Source organism: Malus sylvestris, chromosome 16 (assembly GCF_916048215.2).
Source record: "Malus sylvestris chromosome 16, drMalSylv7.2, whole genome shotgun sequence".
Lineage (NCBI taxonomy): Eukaryota > Viridiplantae > Streptophyta > Magnoliopsida > Rosales > Rosaceae > Malus > Malus sylvestris.
This window is the reverse complement of record NC_062275.1, coordinates 20,913,705-20,936,371: the sequence shown is the minus strand read 5'-3', so window position 1 is coordinate 20,936,371 and position 22,667 is coordinate 20,913,705. Positions and strand designations below refer to the sequence as shown.

At 36.9% G+C, this 22,667-nt stretch overlaps 1 protein-coding gene across 2 annotated transcripts; it reads left to right on the top strand.

Moving 5' to 3' along the window:
• The first annotated feature begins 5,424 nt into the window (after window positions 1-5,424).
• LOC126607076 (phosphate transporter PHO1) lies at window positions 5,425-15,071 on the top strand. 2 transcript variants are annotated; one of them, XM_050274510.1, is made up of 15 exons: window positions 5,425-5,737; window positions 7,143-7,226; window positions 7,372-7,609; window positions 8,847-9,186; window positions 9,938-9,986; window positions 10,171-10,242; window positions 11,259-11,388; window positions 11,807-11,927; window positions 13,088-13,337; window positions 13,501-13,605; window positions 13,728-13,772; window positions 13,880-14,032; window positions 14,128-14,409; window positions 14,494-14,633; window positions 14,763-15,071. In XM_050274510.1, the coding sequence occupies exons 1-15, from the start codon at window positions 5,501-5,503 to the stop codon at window positions 14,851-14,853; spliced, it is 2,337 nt and encodes a 778-aa protein (XP_050130467.1). In that variant the 5' UTR covers window positions 5,425-5,500; the 3' UTR covers window positions 14,854-15,071. The 2 variants fall into 2 exon arrangements, with proteins under 2 accessions (XP_050130467.1, XP_050130466.1); XM_050274509.1 differs by having other exon boundaries at window positions 8,835-9,186.
• The last annotated feature ends 7,596 nt before the right edge of the window (window positions 15,072-22,667 follow it).

Genomic DNA, 22,667 nt, shown 5'->3' with positions numbered 1-22,667 from the left:
ATCCTTGTATGTGAGGGTTGAGTATTCAACTTCCCTAAAGAACACATTTTACATGGTGGGAGTCCAACATAGGGAGGTAACCAATGCCCATGAGAAGATTTGAGGATATGGCACATCATGTCACGTCCAAGATGTCCCAAACGGTTATGCCAAAGCAACAAAGTGTCCTAGAACTCTGGCATAGGGTCGGCCACATTGTGGAATTCTATGCCGCGAATGGTTGTGATGTACAACCCACTCGAGAGACGTTCCAACTTCTCGTGAATACACTTCTGGCCATATTCGTACAAAGTGATACAAAGAAATTCAAAACCATTATCTTCAGTGGTTTCAATATGATATTGATTATCTCGAATATCTAAAACTCAGCAACGTTATTCCAAAAGATGGAGAATATAGTGCCTCCTTAATAGTTAAGATAATACCATTGGACAACATGATACAGGCATTTTCGTATCCTTCAATCAGGTTGGATGGGCCTGAAAGAGTTGTCAAATGAGCTTTCTTGGGTATTAAGTTTGTAAAATAGTGTCGTTAACGCACGATGGTGTGCGTGGTTGCAAAATCTGCTAGACAACTAACTTCCCCACTAGACATACCTAGAAATAAATTGATTGAATTGGTTACATGTATAAATATAAGTCCATTCATTCAATTAAGCAATTCGAGAAATAATATCCATAACATAATAATCCATTTTTCGAAATACTTAGAAAAATTGTTCAAAATTAAACCATAAACCTAGAAAAATAAGGGAGAGGGGTCGGCCACTCCTAGGGATAAACACCCTAAAAACATGTCTAATTTATTCGTCCATAGGAGTTGACGCCTCCTGAAAATCCGATATCTCCATTGTTGTAGTAGCATCTTCCAGATGATCCACATGTGCAAAGTTAGACTCACGACATGAATGATACTTGGCAATAGCCTTAGGAGAAGTTCGGCATACGCATGACCAATGATCATTTGATCCATAATGGTAGCACATGTCCAATTCAATAGAAGTAAGCAGAACGAGAGCTTTGTCTTTGTTCTTAAAGTTTGGGGCCTTAGGGGCAAGTGGTGAACACTGCTGGGTCACATTTCCTCCCTTAGGTACAACACTCTATTAACCTTGGGCCCGTGGTTGGGCTTGCCACCCATTGCCATGGCCACGATGGTTCTTTCGTTGTTTATGGCTGCTAAAATTGGTCGTATGCACTTCAGGTGCGGCGTTAGAGCCAATGGGTCGAGCTTGATGATTCTTCATCAAAAACTGGCTTTGATTTTCAATAAGAAGTAGTACAGAGATCAAATCCAAAAACTTGGTGAATTTCTCTGCCCTATATTGTTGCTGCAGGACAATATTGGTGGTATAGAAGGTCGAATAGGTCTTCTCCAGGTGATCTGATTTGGTTAGTTCCACTTTACAGAATTTCAGCAATGATTGAATTCTACAAACTTCAGAGTTGTATTCATTCATAGACTTAAAGTCTTGGAAGCTAAGGTGCTGCCAGTCGTGTCTTGCTTTAGGCAAGTATATGTCTTTTTGGTCATCGAAACGGTCGACCAAAGCAAGCCAGAGGGTGCGTAGGTCCTCCTCAGTGAGGTACTCAGTCTACAGAGCATCATGGATGTGTCTTCAAATGAAGATCATTGCATTAGCTTTCTGAGCTTTGTCAACAGGTTTGTCATCGATAGGTGCCTCGATGGTGGCTCTAATACCCTTTGTAGTGAGATGGAGCTTCACGTCTTGAACTCACTTCAAATAGTTTCTTCTGTACACTTCTAGAGCGGTGAAATCAAGTTTATTCAAGTTCGACATGTCCCTAAAACGGAGGGGAAAAACGTGATTAGTCATATGGTAAGCTATAAACATATATCGTAGAACATACAGGTTCTATAGACATGTATTGGTTTAAGTTTATGCATGAAAACTATAGGTTTCATGTGGTATGTTTTGAATAAAAACTTCAGGTTTCAAAGGCACTAAATATGAAACTACAGGTTCAATTTTGTTTTTATGAACAATTAGTTCATAAGGAGAGGTTCCTGCAAAAAACACAGAATGCAATATACTAATTTAAGTGTAGTGGGCTTGAGTTTCTTCGGGTACTCAAGTGTGAGAACTTTGTTACTACGAAAGTATGTCAATGATTCAAAGTATAAAAATAAATTATTAAATCGTTAATGTCCAAAAATGATCTTCAGGTCCATAATTTTGGATTCATTATCAGATTAATGGACTGCAGGTCACTTTTAATTAATTCAATAGATCGAGACAAAACAGGGTAGATCATGGAAATAAAATAATGCTAAAATAATAGTGTTGGGTTGAAAATACCATAGCCCAAAAATTGGGCTAGGTGTCGTGATCAAAAGGCTCGGGTGTGGCTGCAATAGCAGCCCACGAGGTGGCTTCATGCCACGGGCCGAGTATTCAGAGTAAGCCCAGTAGCCAAGGCTGCTGATATTAGGCCAAGGGGGCGCGCGGGGACAAACCCAGCTGAAGCTGGCTTATGGGCTAGCACATAGAAGGCTCGGTCGAAGCTGGAGCCTTGTCTTTGGGCTGGGGGAAGAAACCCAGCCAACTGGGCTAGTAAATAGGCTGCAGGCCGGGGCAAAAACAAAGCCCAACAAGCGTAGAGCCTTGCTAACGAGTTAGGCCGAACTGTAGGTGAGCTTGGGGCTACAGGCCTGTCGAAACTAACCCCAGGCCGAAGCCTGGTTGTTGCGTGCAGGATCAGGAAGCCTAAAGGGCTGCTGCGATGGTCCATGCAGCTAGGCTTTAGGCCACACCATGTCCAATTATTTCCCTTTTTTTTTCGAAATTTCTAGGGTTTGAAAAACCCTAACATGCTTCTAATTTATTTTATATACATTGACTCACAAATTTAACATAGCAATTTAATAGCGTAATGCATGAAACAAATATATATATATATATATATATATATATATATATATATATATATATTGACAAATATATGAACATATACAATATATATATATCGTAAGGAAAATATAAACATAGAGGGGTTCATGTATCATGGGGAATGTTTTCATGCTTCATGGACTTTTCAAATATCTTCCTTTATTTTAAGTGTACCTGATTGGCAGAAAACAAAAAGAAGCCTTTGAATTTTGTGGAAGATAGCCTCCTTCTACAATCCGTCAATTCCTCATCTTCTAGCAAGAGCATGCTGATAACGTGTTGTAAGCCTATTTGATCGAACTAATCTAGGGGATTAGAGAGAGAGGGGGTCGGGCAATTAGAGAGAAGAGAGAGTGATTTAATTGTGAGGTGTGTTTGAGTCACCCCATTGTGCCTTTATTTATAGTAGTAGGATAGGCAAAAACCTTTCCCTTTAGGATTACAACTCTTAATAGGTAATCAACTCCTAATAGGAATATAAGATACATTCCTATATCTACTAGGATTTACACAATCACATTCCTATTCTAAATATGACTGCAACAAAAGGCACATAGGATAGTATTATTCATACACCCATTTTTAACTCCCACACACCCTTGTTAATTTTTTTGCCATTGATCTTCTCAAATTCATTCGATCTGGCGGCCAAAAACTAAGAACAATGTGTAAGAAGAAAAAATAGGTGTATAAATAACTATCAAAGCACATATTATTTGTAGTTTTATTGAGCACTTATCTCAATTAAAACCCAAGATTCTAATGAGTTAAACATGCCACATATGACAAAGATTTTCTATCTTTACCAAAAAAAAAAAAAAAAAAAAGCTTTACCCTATGGGGCTCCAATCATTTAATTCAACAGTATGTGATAAAAAAAAAGTTAGACACTATTGTTGGAACGACAAGTCTTGTAGCGTGTGTTTGTAACTAAATATGACATAAATGATTGATTGTATGAAGGTTAAGTAAAGTAAACGATAGGTTTGTTATAACTTCATGCTGATAATGCTCAAAATTGTCGAGTTAACAAATACCAGTGCGGTCAACCCTTGATGCTTTATGCGCTCAGGATCAACACTTCAAGTAAAAGACAACAAGATATAAGTGGTTCACCTCTAAAAGCTAGGTTACGTAACTGTAGTGCTCGTATATATTGTATATGAGTTACAAGAGGCACTCGGTATTAGTCTAATCTCTCTTCTCTTGTGTCTCCGACCATTTAATTACAAAAGGTACTCGTCCCCCTTTTATAGGCCTTCAAGAAGACCCAAAAGTCCTAGGCTCTCAAGTACCTCACCGTTGAGCATTAATATAAACCAAATGTGTTGACAAGACTTGCTCACTACTCCTTCGTTCTTTGGTCGACACATGGAGATGAATTGAAATTCGTTCAAAGTTGACTGCATGTTTTCCTGGGCCAACACATACCGAGCGCCTTGTTCAACCTTGGGTTTAAGGAAACCCATGCCCAAGCGCTTGGTCTAACAACCTTTGTGTCCCTTCATAGGCTACTGCCCTTGCTGATGGCCAACATGTGGCTTAGAGTTTGTGTCTGGGTAGGCTGTCCTTGGGTCTTTGTGCTATAATGTTGTTAGTTTGCCTATTTGCTTCAAACGGTCGGAAAGTACTTTATGAGAAGGTGTTCGTCTTACTTGCTAATAGTCAAACAAAATATCAAGTGGTTGTGTATAGCGCTCAGAGCTACTTCCTCTAGTTCTATTGGGCTTGTTTATGGGCCCCTTGTCCCAGTCTTTTGTTCCTTCATTGGGCCTTCTGTGGGCCTTTTCAGACTTGTATTATTTTCAAGGATCGAAAGGACCCTGCGTTAACACATGTTAAGGTTAAATTAAGCACACCCTATATCTTCAAACTAGTTGGAATGACCACATCCTTAACGGCCAGGTAGTAAAAGTCACAGTTGAAGACATTAATACTAAGGGTTTAGGGTTTAAGCAACTTTTAATTATTCCTTTTTTTAACAAGCAATATTATAAATGTTGAACACAAAAAATTTAGTGCAGAAGGGAACTCTTATTGAAAGCACCTTGAACACAGAACCTTAAGTGCAAGGAAACCCTCTTATAGAAGGTAGACTTGAACACACAACCTTAAGCACAAGATGGACTCTCATTTTGTTACAGGAGCTACAAGTGTCTACATTTTTTTTTTTTGAAATAAACGATATTATCTACATTAAGGGGAGGGGGTGGGTTTAGCCTTATAATGAGCTAGTAATAATGTGGTTCAAATTCGTCTTTTGCTAGAATCGAACCTAAAACATCTCACTTACAAATTAAGAGGAATACTAATAGACAATAGTACTAGGTGACTCTACATTTTTAAATTTGAAAGAAAACGAATGGCTTTTCATATATAACTAATAAAACGAGAGCAGTACTGTGTTTATAACTTTTTATACAAACTGCCAGTGAATTGTGTGTTAGGTACTAATGGCTCTCTCTCTCTCTCTCTCTCTCTCTCTCTCTCTCCTGCCTCTCTATATAAACCTCTTTCATTTCTCTCTAATACTTCTTAATAAGCTCCTCTCTTCTCCTCCTCTTCCTTCACACACGCACAGCAAAAATGGTGAAGTTCTCAAAGGAGCTTGAAGCACAGCTTATACCAGAATGGAAGGATGCTTTCGTCAACTACTGGCTGCTCAAGAAACAAGTAAAGAAGATCAAGCTTTCAACAGTCCCCAAACAACCCCCAGAAGCAGCTGGAGATTTCGGTGTCTCCATTTTTGATCCGGTTCGCTTTGTCACTAAAAAAATTAGTGACAAGTTTTTCAATTTCGATAACAAAACGGACATAATTCAGGTAATCAATTAATGCACACATAGAGAACATGTCAATAGTTATATATGTATTAGCTTATCAATTTTCAATGAGCTATTGTTTTTGAGGTTTATAGGTGGTTGCTAGGAAGGGTCTTGCTTACTTTGGATTTTAAGGCTAGTTTCAAGAAATTGTTAACAAGTTTACAAATCTAAAAGGAACCGAGAATATTTTCCCAACACTCGGTTAACTTAACTTTCTTTCTTTCCTCCCTTCTTTTCATTAGTTTTTCCCCAATAAAAATAAAGTGGTGTATTTTGGATTTTGTCTTTTTTTGGTGGGTTGTGTTCAGACCTGCAAAATACTCGAGTGATCACGTCATTTTCAGGCAAAAGGTTTTGGGCTGAGTTTCCTAGATGTTGATTCCTAAACTGATACTCCGATACCTCTGCTTAAAATATTCTTCAGCCTCTCTCTCTCTCTCTCTCTCTCTCTCTCTACGTGTGTGTAAAAGTTACGTCCATTTAGTACTCTATCAGCCATAACATCCACTTTATTGACAGAAGCACCAAAGCTTTGCTTTATTGCTGGTGCCGTGAATGGGTGCATGGCGCAAACATTGCACTTCAACTAGTGTGGCGGATATATCTAGCTACCTAGCCTTTTTTCAAAGACTCTTTTACAAAAGGAAAGTGATTTTTAAACGCCATTTTCAACTTCTCACCCCTATCTTTTTATTAACCATTGAATTGAATAAATCAACGACTATGATTAAATAAAAGTGTGTAAAATGATGACTAGGATTAAATAAAAGTGTGTAAAATGATGACTAAGATTAAATAAAAATGTGTAAAAGGACAGGCTAAAAAGAGCTTGTGTTTATCATTTTTCTCACGAAACCAACACCAAAAGCTTTTTCTTAAAGCAGAAAAAAAGAAAAAACAACAATATTAGTAACACTATACAAGATTTGGTACATAATTGTCATCGATATTTTTAAATAATAAGACAATATTCTGCAAATTGATATATAGTACCAAACAATAATTTCTCTTAATAAAAAGAGGTTTTTTCCAATGAACATTTGCTATTGGGCTGCCGAGATCGGGGATGACTTATAGCGGCTTCTGTAATCTTTTTCACATCAATACATGCTCTTTTGCTTTTCCATGAACGTACATTAAAATTTGTTAAAAACGAACGTTAATAAAGTGGCCGGAACAGAGTCCTGCAAGTATAGTGCCCTTTTGGTCAGGTTACACACTTTTTTTGAGGGTTTCGATCTTCTCACGAAAGCAAATTATGGAACGGTTGTAGTAGTAGACATACTCATATCACGTAACCATCGTGACCATGAGATAGTAAATCCAAAACCAACATGAAAAGGACACTAAAAACAAAGACAGCAGTCCCATAAATTAATATGGATCTTTTTTCTGTTGCACAGGTGAAGAGTAAAATCATGGAGGATAGTGAGGAGGAAGAAATTTTCGAGACCGAGCTCGCTCAGTTGTTTTCTTCGGAGGATGAGGTAACAAAAAATATTGGTACAAATTTTACACCTAAATAATTAACCAATCCAAAGTAATTAGGGTGACTAACCATAGTTAATATTTTAATTATAGAAGCCTTTTAATTAGGGAAATATTTAATGTACTGGGTCGGTGTTCATGTAGGTCAGGGTGTTTTTTGAGGCACTAGATGAAGAACTTAATAAAGTGAACCAATTTTACAAGACCAAAGAGACTGAGTTTCTTGAGAGAGGAGAGATTTTGAACAAACAGCTACAGATTCTGCTGGACCTCAAGCAAATTCTCAATGACCGGCGGTGGAAGAATTCTGGAACAAAATCGAACATGCCGAGTGTTCCCAGCTCATGGTCTTCTTCTCCTCGGAACTCCGACTTCAGTACCGGTAAGCCTCTTGTTTCGAAATAGGGCATCTGCTTACGTTTTATGTGCTGATATTTTACTTCCGGCCAAATTAAGAGTTGTCCTTACATATACTTCCACATGATAGGTTACTGGAAACATATGGAAATTTCGAGACTGTTTAGTAGCTGTCAAGGTAGCTAAGATTTGCAAAATAAGACTAATACAGAAAATAAACCATTTATGTTGCTTTTTAGATTATGACAAGGCCGTGGACCACCTAATAATATGCCCAGAAAGGGAAAAAACTTGGGTCGTTTTACAATTTCAATCAAACCAAAATAAATTCCGTCACCACTCTTCAGGGTGTTATGGCTTCTTTAAGCCAGTGCCCTAGTAATTAATTTCAGTTTTCAGTTTGTGGCTTAGTAAAAGAAAATTAGGGCTTACTTTAATAAGGTTAGTATTGCAAAAGAACTACTCAACTAACTAGAATAACAGAAAGTTCTAGCTAAGTTTTATCTTTTGTAATACTACACTTATTATTCTTTAATCCCAAAATCATTTTTTTCTTTATAATAAGTCACCGTTAACGAGGAAAACTGCTGCCACAAAATCATGTCCTATACCCAAATTTCTAGTAGTGCTATATGAGGTCACATTTCTCTAATTGCAAGTATCGCTTGCATTCTCAATCCTCTTTCACGTTTGCAAGTGCTAATCTGTCAACTTTGTAGGTTTAATGCATATACATGTGCAAATAAACCACTTTATATGGTATACTAAACGTATGGGAATGTTCATGGTCTTTATGGCACTTTGGCTTTCAAGTCGCAAGTCTAATCGTTAGTGCACCTATCTAATATCTATCTATCACAGCTGGAAAAAGATAAATTCTGGACAAATCCAAATCCTTAACGCTATTATCAGCAACTTTTCTCCTATTTGAGAAAGGCATAGAGAAAATCTTTCAAAATTTACCCTTTCTGTTGTGTCAAGTATTTTCCATGTTCCACTATAAACTAATTTGATACGAATTAATATAAGATTTAGGTAACAGTCCCTTTTTTTAATCAAATCAAAATTTATAAAGAACGAACAAGAATGTGCATAGGGCAAACATGCGAAACGTAACCAAAAGGTAACAGAATCCTTGCCTCCTATTTCACGTGAGAGAGTTTGAGAAAAGAATTGGATTGTAAAGAATTTTTCGAAAAATCAAAATCAAAATCGAAATTGTGCTGGCATGCATTAATTACTAGCAATAGACCTTTATGCAGAGAGCTTGGCGGAATCGAAAACTATTCCTACAGAAACACAAACTAGTGAAGCAATTGCAGCATTAGAAAGAAATGGAGTTAACTTCATTAACACGGCAACTAGGGGTAAGACCATGAAAGGCAAACCTAAAATGGCCATGAGGATTGATATTCCAAACACAACACCAACAAGGACTATCACAGCTGTTACTTCAATGCTTTGGGAAGATTTAGTGAACAATCCTAAAAAGGAAGGCCCTGGAGAGTTCATCAATCGAAAGAAGATACAGTGTGCTGAAAAGATGATTAGAGGGGCATTTGTGGAGCTCTATAGAGGCCTTGGTTTGCTTAAAACTTACAGGTTCTCTCTCTTTCTTTTAATATAATTACTTTGATTTACCAGCTAGGGATAAAAAAGCTACAAAGTGAAGTTGGTGTGATTGAGCTAAATTTACTTTTTCAGACTCAGTTAAAAGCAATCAAACCAATAGCTAAGACGTTTGGAGTATATTTTCTGATTCTGTTAACAACAAGAGAAATAAACCGTGTAATAAGATGGGTGTCGTGTAGATTAAAGGAATAGTCAGCAAGGTGGTCAGTAAATGTGGCTTAAATCTAGTTTGTTGGAAGCGAATGACGTCCTCATTAATTTGGACCACATATTCTGTCATTTGTATTTTGAAAGTACGTATAATATTTGGTTTATTTACATGTTTAAGCACGCCGATGACACCTTTGCAGAATCCATCACTTTACTTATAAGAATATGAGTAAATATCTTCAAGTAGCAAAGCATTAGCAACAGTTTTCTGAAAGTTATATAACAAATGACTGTTTTATGATGCTGCTGATGTGGGCATAGGGTGATAACACATGGATATGAAAATTATCAAGGTGGTGATACTATTTACTAATGAATAATGCTCTTTCTAAAATAGAGAAGTGGAAGGAATCAAACACTGTCTTAACAGTGAAAGCTACTTATGCAGTGCAAGTGCACAAGTGCAACACTACATCTACGCATCATTTAGCTTAATTAATGATTGTACCTTTGGAATATGTTTTCTTTAAGTAGTCGATTAACTATCTAATCAAATTTGCAATTTTTGCAGCTCACTGAATATGCTAGCCTTTACAAAGATCCTAAAGAAATTCGACAAGGTAAGATATTATTGATATTCTACCATTTTTCAGCCTCATCTAATTAGCAAATAAAAAATCTCAGCTTTATTTTTACCAAAAAAAAAAATCTCAGCTTTACGAGACATGATATTTTTGGATATTACAACTTCCTTCACACACTTGTAAGTAATAACTTGGAGCAACCAAATTTTTTCATGTATAGGTATCAAACCAGCAAGCATCAGCAAATTATTTGAAAGCAGTGAAGAGATCACATTTCATTAGTTCTGATAAGGTAACCAGTTAAATACCCTAGATGCAACCCTAATCTAGCTAAGAAAATTTTCTCCACAATATGATACGTGGATTTCTAAATCCTATTGTTTTTGTTCTTTTAACTAGTTTAGGAGAAGAGATACTTTGGATGCGGTCCTTAACTACCAATGTTCTTTGATTAAAACCTTGGTGATTTTTAACTTTTGATCGAAGTCCTTGACATTAATGTAATAATGTATTTTTATGTAGGTTATTATATTTTTAAATTAAAAATAAAATTTGTAGTTATTTATATTAATGAGATTTTAAATGAAACCCATATTTTATGGGATTAAAAATATTAAAGATGAATTATACTCTCCAATATATTGTGTGTGTGTGCGCGCGCGCGTGTGTGTGTACATGGGTACGTTTATCAAAACTAACCAAAAAATTATTGTACCAAAGCATGGGTACATTTTTCAAAAGCACAAAAAAAAGCCTTAATAACATTATTAAATTTCTTATATTAAACTTGACATGGATACATTCTCAAATCAATGAAAATATAATGTATCCATATAAGTTTAAAAATGGATTAGAGAAAAGATTGAATGAAATTTTATATAAAAAATGGGTACATTTTAAATTAAAAAAGGGTACATTTTTAACAAATTGGTATATTTAAGAATGGATACATATAAGTTTAAAAAATTGAAATTTTTTTATAAAAATTTAATGGGTACAAACTTATTCTAATTTTATTTATTTTTATTTGGGAAATATTTGAATTGAAAATTAATTAGGAGTTTAATAAGGGTGTGAGTATTAAAACTCTAAATCAATTACTAATTTTTTTTTATAAAAATTATGTAACTTACATGTAATTCATTAATATATTAATGCTAGGGACTTTGATCAAAATCTAAAAACTGATAAGGTTTTAGCCAATGGACATTAGAAATTAGGGACCAGAAATTAACTTTTCCTTAGGAGAATGGGTTTTAATGGTTTTCTGATGGGGATTGTGTGCATTATTATATATGGTTTGAAAAGGTAGTGAGACTAATGGACGAAGTGGAGTCCCTATTCACAAAGCACTTCGCCAGTAATGACAAGAAAAAGGCAATGAAGTTTTTGAGGCCACAACAAACCAAAGATTCTCATATGGTCACATTTTTTGTTGGTAATCTCTCTCTCTCTCTCTCTCTCTCTCTCTCTCTCTCTCTCTCTCTCTCTCTCTCTCTAATATTTATGTACGTGTGATCATCATTTCATTTTTTGTTAAACTGTCTTTCATAATCCACTATATCTAGTGACAAATAAATAATAAGAGCTGCTAGTCCAATGATTATTTAACTATATAATTAATCCAATATAATGCATGATTAGTCTTGGGGCCAACATGAACCGCATTCCATTGTATCGTATAAAGCTTTGCTTGCCACTAATCCTGATGGTGGGATTGCTCAATATATAATTGAATGAACGGTGATCACAAATTTTCTTGGGGCCCCACAAAGTTGTATGAGTTTAGTTGTTTGGTCTGATTGTGGTCTCCCTCTATTAATAAAGCTTAATCTTTTTTGGTTATGTTGTTGCAGGTTTGTTTACAGGTTGTTTTGTATCATTGTTTTGTGTGTATGCAATCTTAGCGCACTTGTCTGGTATATTCTCTCCTAATACAGAAAGGGATTACATGGAAACTGTCTACCCTGTTTTCAGGTGCATTCTTTATCTCCAAATATTTTTTTATACAACGATATATTTATATTTAGAAGTTGAGATATAAATTGGTATCAATTTTGCCATCTATAAGATTCGAACATATAATCTCTCATTTAAAATTGAAAAAAAAAATATTACTAACCGTGGTACTATGTAGCTTTGATCCCAATAATAATTATATCATAGAATGGCAATCTATAGTTTCTATTACAACCTATCTCAAAGTAAACCATTTGGACTATTGCGAACCGTATTGTGGACAATATCACTAACAGATCAGCTAGACTCACTTGTAATATCGAAATTAACTTGGCTCCTCAATGAGAGGAGGGATTTCTCCTCAATTCACTACGTAGCCGATTCAAGGAACATTATGTTTATGATCAGAATTGTTCATATTATAAATTTACTAGGTAAAGATCATCTCTGCAAAACAATCAATTAAATATAAGATCGTTTAGTCATAGAACTGTATTAAAACATAAAAAGGATTCAGTAAATGAATTACGAAACATCTTTTTATTTTCTATAATTGATTGACTATACAACCTTAGTTTTAATTGACTTTTTGTAAATATGATCTTTACTGAGTGATTTATAATACGAGAGGTTCCGATCATAAGCACGAAGTTCCGTGAATCAATTACTAAGTAAATTGAATAGCCAAGCCTTTCTCGTATAAATCTAGCCATAACTTTATTAGTATTGTGGCGATGAAATATGCATTGTCAGTCACTTGAATACATTAATTTAAGCGAAATATATCCTTAATATCTTGTTAACGGCTAGATAATGAAGTTTTTAAGCTTAACCACGCAGAATTTGTTGATTTATACATTTTAATGGAAACAAACTTGGCTAAAAGAAAACTACTGGCTAAAAGAAAACTAAAGAGACTTTGTTAGCTTACTAGCTCATTCTCTAACGGTTTAAACTTTCGGGGTTCTGTGGTATTCTAATAAGGCATTAGAGCTTTACGTGTAAGAGGGCTTGGGTTCCAAACCTCTATTCAGTTCCCAAACCTTTGTTGGTTTGCAAAGTTCCGATGGGGCTGCAGCTACGTATTTTCTTTGTCTGCATTTCAATCCACCCCAAATCCTTATGATGAATGAAACATTTATCAGTGTGCTAACTCTGAAGGGTGTCAATTTGTGCAGCGTTTTTGCATTACTCAGCCTGCACTTGTTTATGTATGGATGCAACCTATTCATGTGGAAGAGTACAAGAATCAATTACAACTTCATATTTGAATTCCAACCAAGCACTGCCCTAAAGTATCGTGATGCCTTCCTCATATGCACAACCTTCATGACAGCAGTGGTTGCTGCCATGGTTGTGCACCTTATATTAAGGGCAAATAACTTCTTACCTAGCCAAGTTGATGATATTCCTGGACTTTTCCTTCTGGTTAGTTCCATTGCTTTCGTCAAGGTCTTGTTAGGCAGATTGCTTGGACTTGGACAACTTATATAAAACATAATATTCATTATTCAAGTTTAAAAGAAAGTAACTAAGAAATTGAGCCACATATCATGAAGCATTGTTGCTAATCCTCAACTCAATGTTCCAGTTTTCCATTGCACTGCTTGTGTGCCCGTTTGACATCTTCTATCGACCAACTCGTTACAGCTTCATCAAAGTAATTCGTAACATAGTCTGTTCCCCACTTTATAAGGTACATTTACTTCTTTTCTCATTATCCCATCAATTATGTAATTTGTTAACAATATTTTGAAATCAGTTAGCACAAAGAAGCTTTAATCTTCTTTTTTTCTCTTTAAATTGAAACATATGCAGGTTTTGATGGTAGATTTTTTTATGGCTGATCAACTTACTAGCCAGGTAATCATAGTAATATGCAGTGATAAAAAGATATTTCTAATGCCAAATTGCTCTAAAATTCATCTTTAACTTAATCAATGGCCTAATATATACCTCCCTGCTTGTAGATCCCATTGCTGAGACACATGGAATCCACAGCATGTTACTTTCTTGTTGGAAGTTTCAGATCACACCAATATGAAACCTGCCGAAGTGGAAGGCTATTTAGAGAGCTTCTTTATGTTATTTCGTTCTTGCCTTACTACTGGCGTGCCATGCAAGTAATGCAGATTCTACAATTATTTTTCTGTTCAGTGAAAAATCATAATTCTTTAGTCCCACTAACATGTGACCTATCAATGCAATGAACTTCTAGTGTGCAAGACGATGGTTTGATGAATCCGACGTAGACCATTTGGCTAACATGGGGAAGTATGTTTCCGCCATGGTGGCAGCCGGAGCAAGGATTACATACGCTAACAACCCGCACAGCCACCTATGGTTTTATATAGTAGTGATCACCTCTGTGGTGGCTACAGTTTACCAGTTGTACTGGGATTTTGTCAAGGACTGGGGGCTTTTCAACCCAAAATCCAAGAACCTATGGCTAAGAGATGAGCTCGTTCTCAAGAACAAAAACATCTACTATGCTTCTGTTGTAAGTTTTTCTTTAAATCTTTCTGAGGTTTATATGCATAAACCACATTCAATTTCTCAAACAATTAGTGTAAATTTTATGTAGGCCTTGAATGCGGTTTTGAGAGTTGCTTGGGTAGAAACAGTAATGGGATTTCACCGAATTCCGGATGTTGAGTCACGTTTGCTGGACTTTCTGTTAGCTTCGTTAGAGGTTATCCGGCGAGGGCATTGGAACTTTTACAGGTGCATACTTGTTTTCGAACAAAATATTTAATCCAATGAATAGGATAACTCCCGAGTCGTATCCTTCTCTACAAGCACCAGAAATAAAACCACAAGCTTCTCAACTTGCTGTATTTTTGTATCAAACAGGTTAGAGAATGAGCATCTAAACAATGTTGGCAAGTACAGGGCAGTGAAGACAGTTCCTTTACCATTCCGCGAGACAGATTCTGATGGCTGAGATGATCCGGTCTAATATGTATAGAAACCCCGAAGTGCTGATATGGGTAAAGCCAAGGCATAAGGAATCCACATTTTCTTATATCAATGTGTGAGATCCTGCCATCTAATCATCTCATATTACAATTCGGAATATGAATTGTGAGGCGCCAACTGTAATGACGAAAAGCACTTATCAAATGGAATAACATTTTTCTGCTGTAAATTTTGGCATATTAATTTGGATTTGCTTATGTACGTGTATTAAATATTTCTCAAGACACTTCCTTTTCGGATTTACTACAAAAATGTTCGAATCTGAAGATAATGATCTAATCTCAGATACAAGAAAAGAAAACTGGAGTAAGTGATCTGATTCCAACAGTTTGTCTTAATTTCACAGAATAAATTACACAATAAGAACAAATAACACAATTAGGGCTTACCATTTCTTGGCAAAGCTGGTCCGATGTGAACCTTAAAATCTAAGTTTTGGGTTTGAAGTTCTGCATGAGAAACTTTACTGTGAGAATTAAGTAATGTATGCAATGCAGGAAACGTCACCTCTGTAGAGTCAGACCTGTAAGGTTTTATGGGGGCTAACAGAATACCTAAACTCAACCGTTAAGCCTACAGGTCAACCATTAACACCCATTAGCATTTTTTTTCTTTTCAAGTTTTGAGAAAATATAAAGCCGAGCTGTAAATTTGCCATATGCAAGAGAGTTGGAGCTTAGCCAGCACTTATACAAAAGACTCGTTGGTGGTAATATATGATCACCGTTGTTAGTTTGCTGATACAGAATGAAGCTGATATGGACCACACACCGACCCAGCCGGTAAAATTGTTGGGGCTTAAAAAGACTTTACTACTTTGGAGATGTTTATCTCACAAAGAAGAATGTAATGCAACGGAATTGATAGGCAAGAGAAAGAAAAAACACTCAGAGTATTACACAAAATTTTTATTCTTACACAAACTAATACAAGAGGAAACACTCAAACAATCACACACTTCTTCACTCTTTTTCTCACTTCTTCTTGCTACTTGGTTGGTTTATTAACACACTTGCATACATATTTATAGGCAATGGTTGCCGACTTTAAAGTTGGCAAGAACATTCTAGTGCAATGATTATGTACTGCACCGACACACACTGCAAACCGACTTGGGCATTTCATCTTACTAGTTTTCTAGTTCTTTCTTTGGCTTAGATATTTAGGTGGATAACCAACTTAAATTGATGGAATTTTCCAGCTACTTCTGTCGACAAAGATTGCTAGAATTTTCTAGCATTTGCACATTGGCTTTAGGTTTGATCACTTGTCTTGGGCCGAAGACAAGATTACCTTTTAACATCCCCCCTTAATCTTGTCTTGTGACGCCGATTGAGTTTCTCATTCTGAAAGAGTCTTCTTGTTAGAGTGGCTTAGTGAATATGTCTGCAACTTGATCTTGAGACTTCACGTATTCCACTTGCACATCCTTTCTTGCAATACTCTCTTATGTAATGATAGCGGGTATCTATGTGTTTGCTCCTGTCATGGAATACTGGATTCTTTGCTAGAGCTATTGCAGACTTGTTGTCAACATAGATCTCTGTTGGCTCTTCTTGTGGCATGCTTAATTCTTTCAACAAGTTTCTCATCCAAATTGCATGACAGACACATGAGGTAGCAGCTACGTATTCAGCTTCGCAGGTAGAAAGAGTGACAACCGGTTGCTTATTCGACATCCATTGCTTTCCTCCACTTAGTATCTTGCACTGCTTCTTGGAAGTCAATTGGTTCACAATCAGCAAAGAGACAGAAAAGTGTAGGATTATCGAGTCTTTCATCTACCTCATAAAGATCTCGTAGAATTCTTGTGCGTGGTAAATCTCTTTCATTTAGACTCCCACTTGATGATGCTGATGCTGGTGAATTGCCATGATTGGTTGATGTTGGTGAAACAGGTAGAGTAGTGGATTCTTGTTGAACCTCTTTTGCTTGCTCCATCATCCCTTGTTCATTTTCTTCTTCAAACTGAGGAAATAAGTGAAGATCACCTACATAAGAGTCAAAATCCCATTCTCCTTGTTCATCGAATGTCACGTCTCGACTGATCACCGTCTTCCTATTGTTTGGATTAAACAACTTATAGCCTTTTGAATTTAAGTCATAGCCGATGAAGATGAACTTAACACTTTTTTCGTTGACTTGGGTTCTCCTCTCGTCTGGTACATGTATATGGGCTATGCTTCCAAAAACTCTTAGATGGGAGATACTCGGCTTTCTTCCACTCCATGCTTCTTGTGGAGTCTTTCCTCACACACTTCTTGTTGGAGATCGATTGGATAGGTAGACAGCACATGTTATAGCTTCTACCCACAACTCCTTAGGCAATCTCTTGCTTGTGAGCATGTTTCGAGCCATGTTGAGGATGGTTCGATTTTTTGTTTCCGCCACACCATTTGTTGAGGGGATCTTGGAACTGTCAAAGGTCGACGAATTCCATTAACTTCACAGAATTCTTGAAATTCCTTTTAAGTGAATTCTCCTCCTAGTTCAGATTTCATGGCTTTGATCTTGCAACCACTTTCTTTTTCTACGGCGGCTTTGAACTTCTTGAATGCTCCAAATACCTCTGATTTCTGCTTCAAGAAATACACTCAAGTTTTCCTTGAAAAACCATCAATGAAGAGAAGGAAAAAATTATTTTTACCCAAAGAGCTTGGTTTTATTAGACCGCACACATCGGTGTGAATAAGCTCGAGTGGCTTATGGGCTCTTGTGGTCGACTCCTTTGGAAAGCTTTTCCTTAATTGTTTCCCAAGTAAACATCATTTTCAAACTTGATCAGGGTGACTGATGCACGGTAAGCCTCTCACCATCTCCTTCTTGGATAATAACTCCAGTCCCACAAAGTTAAGATGCCCAAAACGAAGATGCCAAAGCCAGGATGTGTCTTTGTAGCATGTTTTGAGGCACTTTGCAACATCATTTTGAATATTCATAGGAATCATCCTATTCTTTGACATTTTCAACTTGCCAATTAATCTTCCTTTGTCATCTCTAAGAAAAAGGCTATAATTTTTCATATGAATATCATAACCTTTTTATAAGAGTTGACCCAAGCTCAAAATGTTGCTTTTCATATTGAGCATGTAGCAGACATTTGAAATTAATTGGTGACTACCATATTTTAGGGGAATAAGGATGTTACCTTTTCCTTTTACGGGTATTTTGGATTCGTCTCCAAAAGAAATGTTGCCACTCACTGATTCATTGAGCTCTATGAACATGCTTCTTCTTCCGCACATGTGGTTGCTAGCACCGGTGTCAAGGTACCATGTATAGTCTTGGTCTTCATCATTGTTCTTGCATGCTAGTAGCACAACACCATTATCTTATTTCTTTTCTTTCACATAATTGACCTTTTCATCAGGCTTGTTGCTTGGAGCTCTACATTCCCAAGCATAATGCCCAAACTTTTGACAGTTGTAGCATTGAACTTGAGATTTTTCATACCTCAAGTTTGAGCGTCTTCTTCCATGACCTTTTGTTGAGCTTCCTCCTCTTTCGTAGTTGCTATGACTGTTGAAGTTCCAACCACGTCGACGTCCATGTCCACGTCAGCGACCTCGACCACGACTTCTTCTATACTGGCTTCTCTCGTTGTCAAAGCTTTCTTCTTTCTTCTTTAGCTGGATATGTGTCTTGAGGAGGTGCTCATCATTCCCTTGCCTCTTCTTATGTTTCTCTTCATATGTTTATAGCGAACCCATTAATTGCTCTATACTAATTTCTTCCAAGTTTTTAGTTTCTTCAATCGTCACGACAATGTGCTCAAACTTGGGGTCCAACAAGCGTAGTATCTTCTCCATAATTCTAACATCTTTTAACTTTTCTCCGTTTCTTTTTAATTGATTGGAAATGGCTAAGACTCTTTAGAAATAATCAGAGATTGATTCAGACCCTTTCATTTGTAGAGATTCGAACTCACCTCTTCATACTTGAAGACGAACCTTTTTCACTTGTTCGGCTCCTTTGTAAGAGGTTTGAAGCTTCTCCCATGCTTGCTTGGCAGAGGTTGCACTCGAGACCTTCTCAAAGCCATAGTCATCTAATGCTTGGTAGATGAGGTAGAGAGCTTTCTTGTCTCTCTTTCTTGAATCTTTCAAATTCTCCTTCTAGGGTTGGGACAAAGTAGCTTCATCTTCTAGCTCAGTGTAGCCTTTCTCCATGACTTCCCATACATCGTGTGCTCCCAAAAGGGCTTTCATTTTGATACTCCAATTATCGAAGTTGTTGTTGTGGAGCATTGGAACTTGGAAGGCTGCCATAGCGTTGCTAGCTATAGCTCTGATACCACTTTTGTTAGGGCTTAAAAAGACTTCACTACTTTGGAGATGTTTATCTTACAAAGAAGAATGTAATGCAACAGAATTGATAAAGAACACTCAAAGTATTACACAAAATTTTTATTCTTACACAAACTAATACAAGAGGAAACACTCAAACACTCACACACTTCTTCACTCTTTTTCTCACTTCTTACTCTCACTTCTTCTTGCTACTTGGTTGGTTTATTAACACACATGCATACATATTTATAGGCAATGGCTGTCGACTTTAAAGTTGGCTAGAACATTCTAGTGCAATGATTATACACTGCACCGACACACATTGCAAACTGACTTGGGCATTTCATCTTACTAGTTTTCTAGTTCTTTCTTTGGCTTAGATATTTAGGTGGATAACCAACTTAAATTGGTAGAATTTTCCAGCTACTTTTGCCGACAAAGATTGCTAGAATTTTCTAGCATTTGCACATTGGATTTGGGTTGGATCACTTGTCTTGGGCCGAAGAAAAGATTACCTTTTAACAAAAATTAGGTGACTACAAGCAATTCCAATTTCCCAGTTCAACACCAAGCATCCAACATTGCAACAAAAATAGCAGTTTTCCCATTGTATTCTTTTGGAGTGACGGCAAAACCCTATTCAATCTCTAAATACAGTAACCCATAAAATGGAGCAAGAAAACCAATGGAGGAGTAATCGAGTAAGTGGACTAAGACTTACATCATCCCAAGTGTTGGTGCTTAAGCTTCTGCAGCTGCATTTGATCCAAGTTTCTTGTTTTTTCTTTCAATTTTGAAGTGTTTTTTCTTTGTTTGTAATGTAAGGCTGAGATTAAAACAAAGCTTATAGGCTAGATGTGTGCTACATGTCATAACAACTCACTTATAGGTGAGCATGTGTTGTGCACGTGAGTGTGTGAGTTGGATGAGTGAGTGCACCTCCAACAACTATAACTCACCCTTCATTTCCATTTCTTGTAAGCATTAATTCAGTTACACCTGAATCGAATCCAAGAAGTTACGACTCTGAGTTTCTCACATCTCCATTCTTTCATGCTCTTCGAGTAGAGATCATCATCTCATTGATTTTCTGCTTCAACAAAAATAGCTTTGATACCTCCATTACCACACACACAGATCATAAAACACTAACATGGCCTCAGAGCCTGGTTCATCGCTTTAATCTGGGCATGAATATATGATTTCTATGTTCATCAGCGAATCGCTTTCGTGGAGCTTCATCGCTGTAAAATTGTGTTTTAAAAACCTATGAAAATCGAAGATCCAAGTCTAATTTGACTGGATTAACAAGTTTTGAGCTTCACACTCTTGTTTTCAATGGTGAAAACTATGAATCCTGGAGAATCAGAATGTGAATCATTCTCAAGTTTCATGGACTTTGGGAGCTGTAGAAACTGGGTTTACTATCCCAGAATCATCTAAAGAGAATGTTGTGGTAGTAGCCGATGAAAAGGAGGAGAAGGGTGTGGCTATTGAAACTCCAACAAACTTTGGGAAATTTATAATGAAGGATGCTAAGGCTCTTGGTTGATCCAAGGAGCTGTGACCTTGAGACATCTTGCAACAAAAATTCATAGGTGACAAACAGGTAAGAAATGAGAAATTACAAAGGTTGCGCAAAGAATTTGAGTATAGTAGGATGAGAGATGATGATTCTTTATATGCATTCCATACTACACTGTTTGACATTATGAATCAAATGAGAGACTTCGGTGAAGAATTATATAGGGAGAAAGTTGTCTAGAAATTGCTTCTAAGTTTGTCTAGAAGTTATGATTCAATTTGTGCTATGATTTAGCATTCAAAAGATATTGAAACTCTTGAAATCCAAGAAGTTGTAGCTTCTCTGAAGGGTTATGAACAAAGACTAGATATGCATGCTAAAAGCTTCACTAAGAAAGAATTTACTAGTCTAAATGTTGGTTCTAAATTTCCAAATGGGTTCTCTGGTAATAAAAAATTGAGGGAATAATTAGAAGAACAAAGGGAAAAAGTGGGATAACAAACCCAACTTTTCTCCTAAGCAAAATAATACTCATGATTCAAACAAAACAGCTTGCAAAAATTGTGATAAGCTACACTATGGGAATTGCTGGTTTGAAGGAAAACCCAAATGCACAAATTGCAATAGCGTTGGTCATGAAGCCAGAAACTATAATGGAAACAAGATGGTGCAAAAGGCTAATTATGCAAATCAGGTTGATGAAATGGGAACTTTATTTTATGCTTGCAACTCTGTAACTTAGGTGAAGGTCAATAACACTTGGTATATTGAGAGTGGTTGTAGTAAACAGGTAATGAGAATTTGCTTGTGAATGTGAACAGAAATGTGAATGCAAGAGTGAAAATGGGAATTAGAGAAATTGTGTGTGTAGCAGGAAAGGGCACACTTTTCATAGAATCCAAGTTGGGTAGACAACACATACAAAAGGTGATGATGGTACCTGGTTTGGAGGAAAATCTTCTAAATGTAGGGCAAATGTTGAAACATGGTTACTACCTGTTATTTGGTGGTGATGTTGTTTGTAATTATGACATTTGTAACTTGAATGCCTTGGTTGCTAAGGTTTAAATGACAAGTAACAAATGTTTCACTCTAATTATGATGCCAGCTACATCATTGGCACTAAAAACTGGCATATCCCATTGCACTTAGACTTGGCACAAGAGGCTAGGTCACCTAAACACAAGAAACCTGAAGTTACTTAGAGAGCAAGAAATGCAAGAAATGGTTCATGGACTACCACTCTTGGAAGATTCTGAGAATATTTGTGAAGAATGTTGTTGACTCTAAAAACTACCAAGCTTACATGGCACGCAGGCCGAGTAATCTATGAGCTAACTACATCCTTCGGTTGAATGCGGGGCGTGCCAAGTCGTCGGCCGAGTTTGGCCGAGGAGTAAAATGTGTTAATGCTGCGTTGGGTGCGTGGCTGACTTCTGTGTCTTGCGATTGCAACCAAGGAAGGAACACGTCTCGGCCTCTTGGGTTCTCGAACCTGAAAACAAGGCTACTATTCTTACGAAGTTCACAAATCGTCGTCATTGGATTCGGTCATAGTGATGGTATACGTCAGAGTAAACTCATGTTGAATCGACACCAAAGTGTAAGGGCACAAATACTCAAAACGGATATAAGTCTTAACAATAAACGTGGTTCAGCCGTCGAAGTACCTAACTCTAAATCCCACTTGAGAGTATCCAATCATAAAATAACTCAGCGTGCAATGTGCCGAGCCCAATAAACTGTAACACCTCATTTCGCCGAGAAGGCTAATGAAATGACCTCGACCAATAAGGATTCGGAAATCCTTCTCGACCGAGACTTGGATAGATAGCCAGTCGCCCTCGACGCACTGCTGTCTATGCCGACTGAATATGTTGTGAGACCGGTTGATTCTACGGCGACAGTGCTGTTTATGCCAATTGAAGATATCACCGGTTGCCTTCACAGTGCTATTTATCCAAA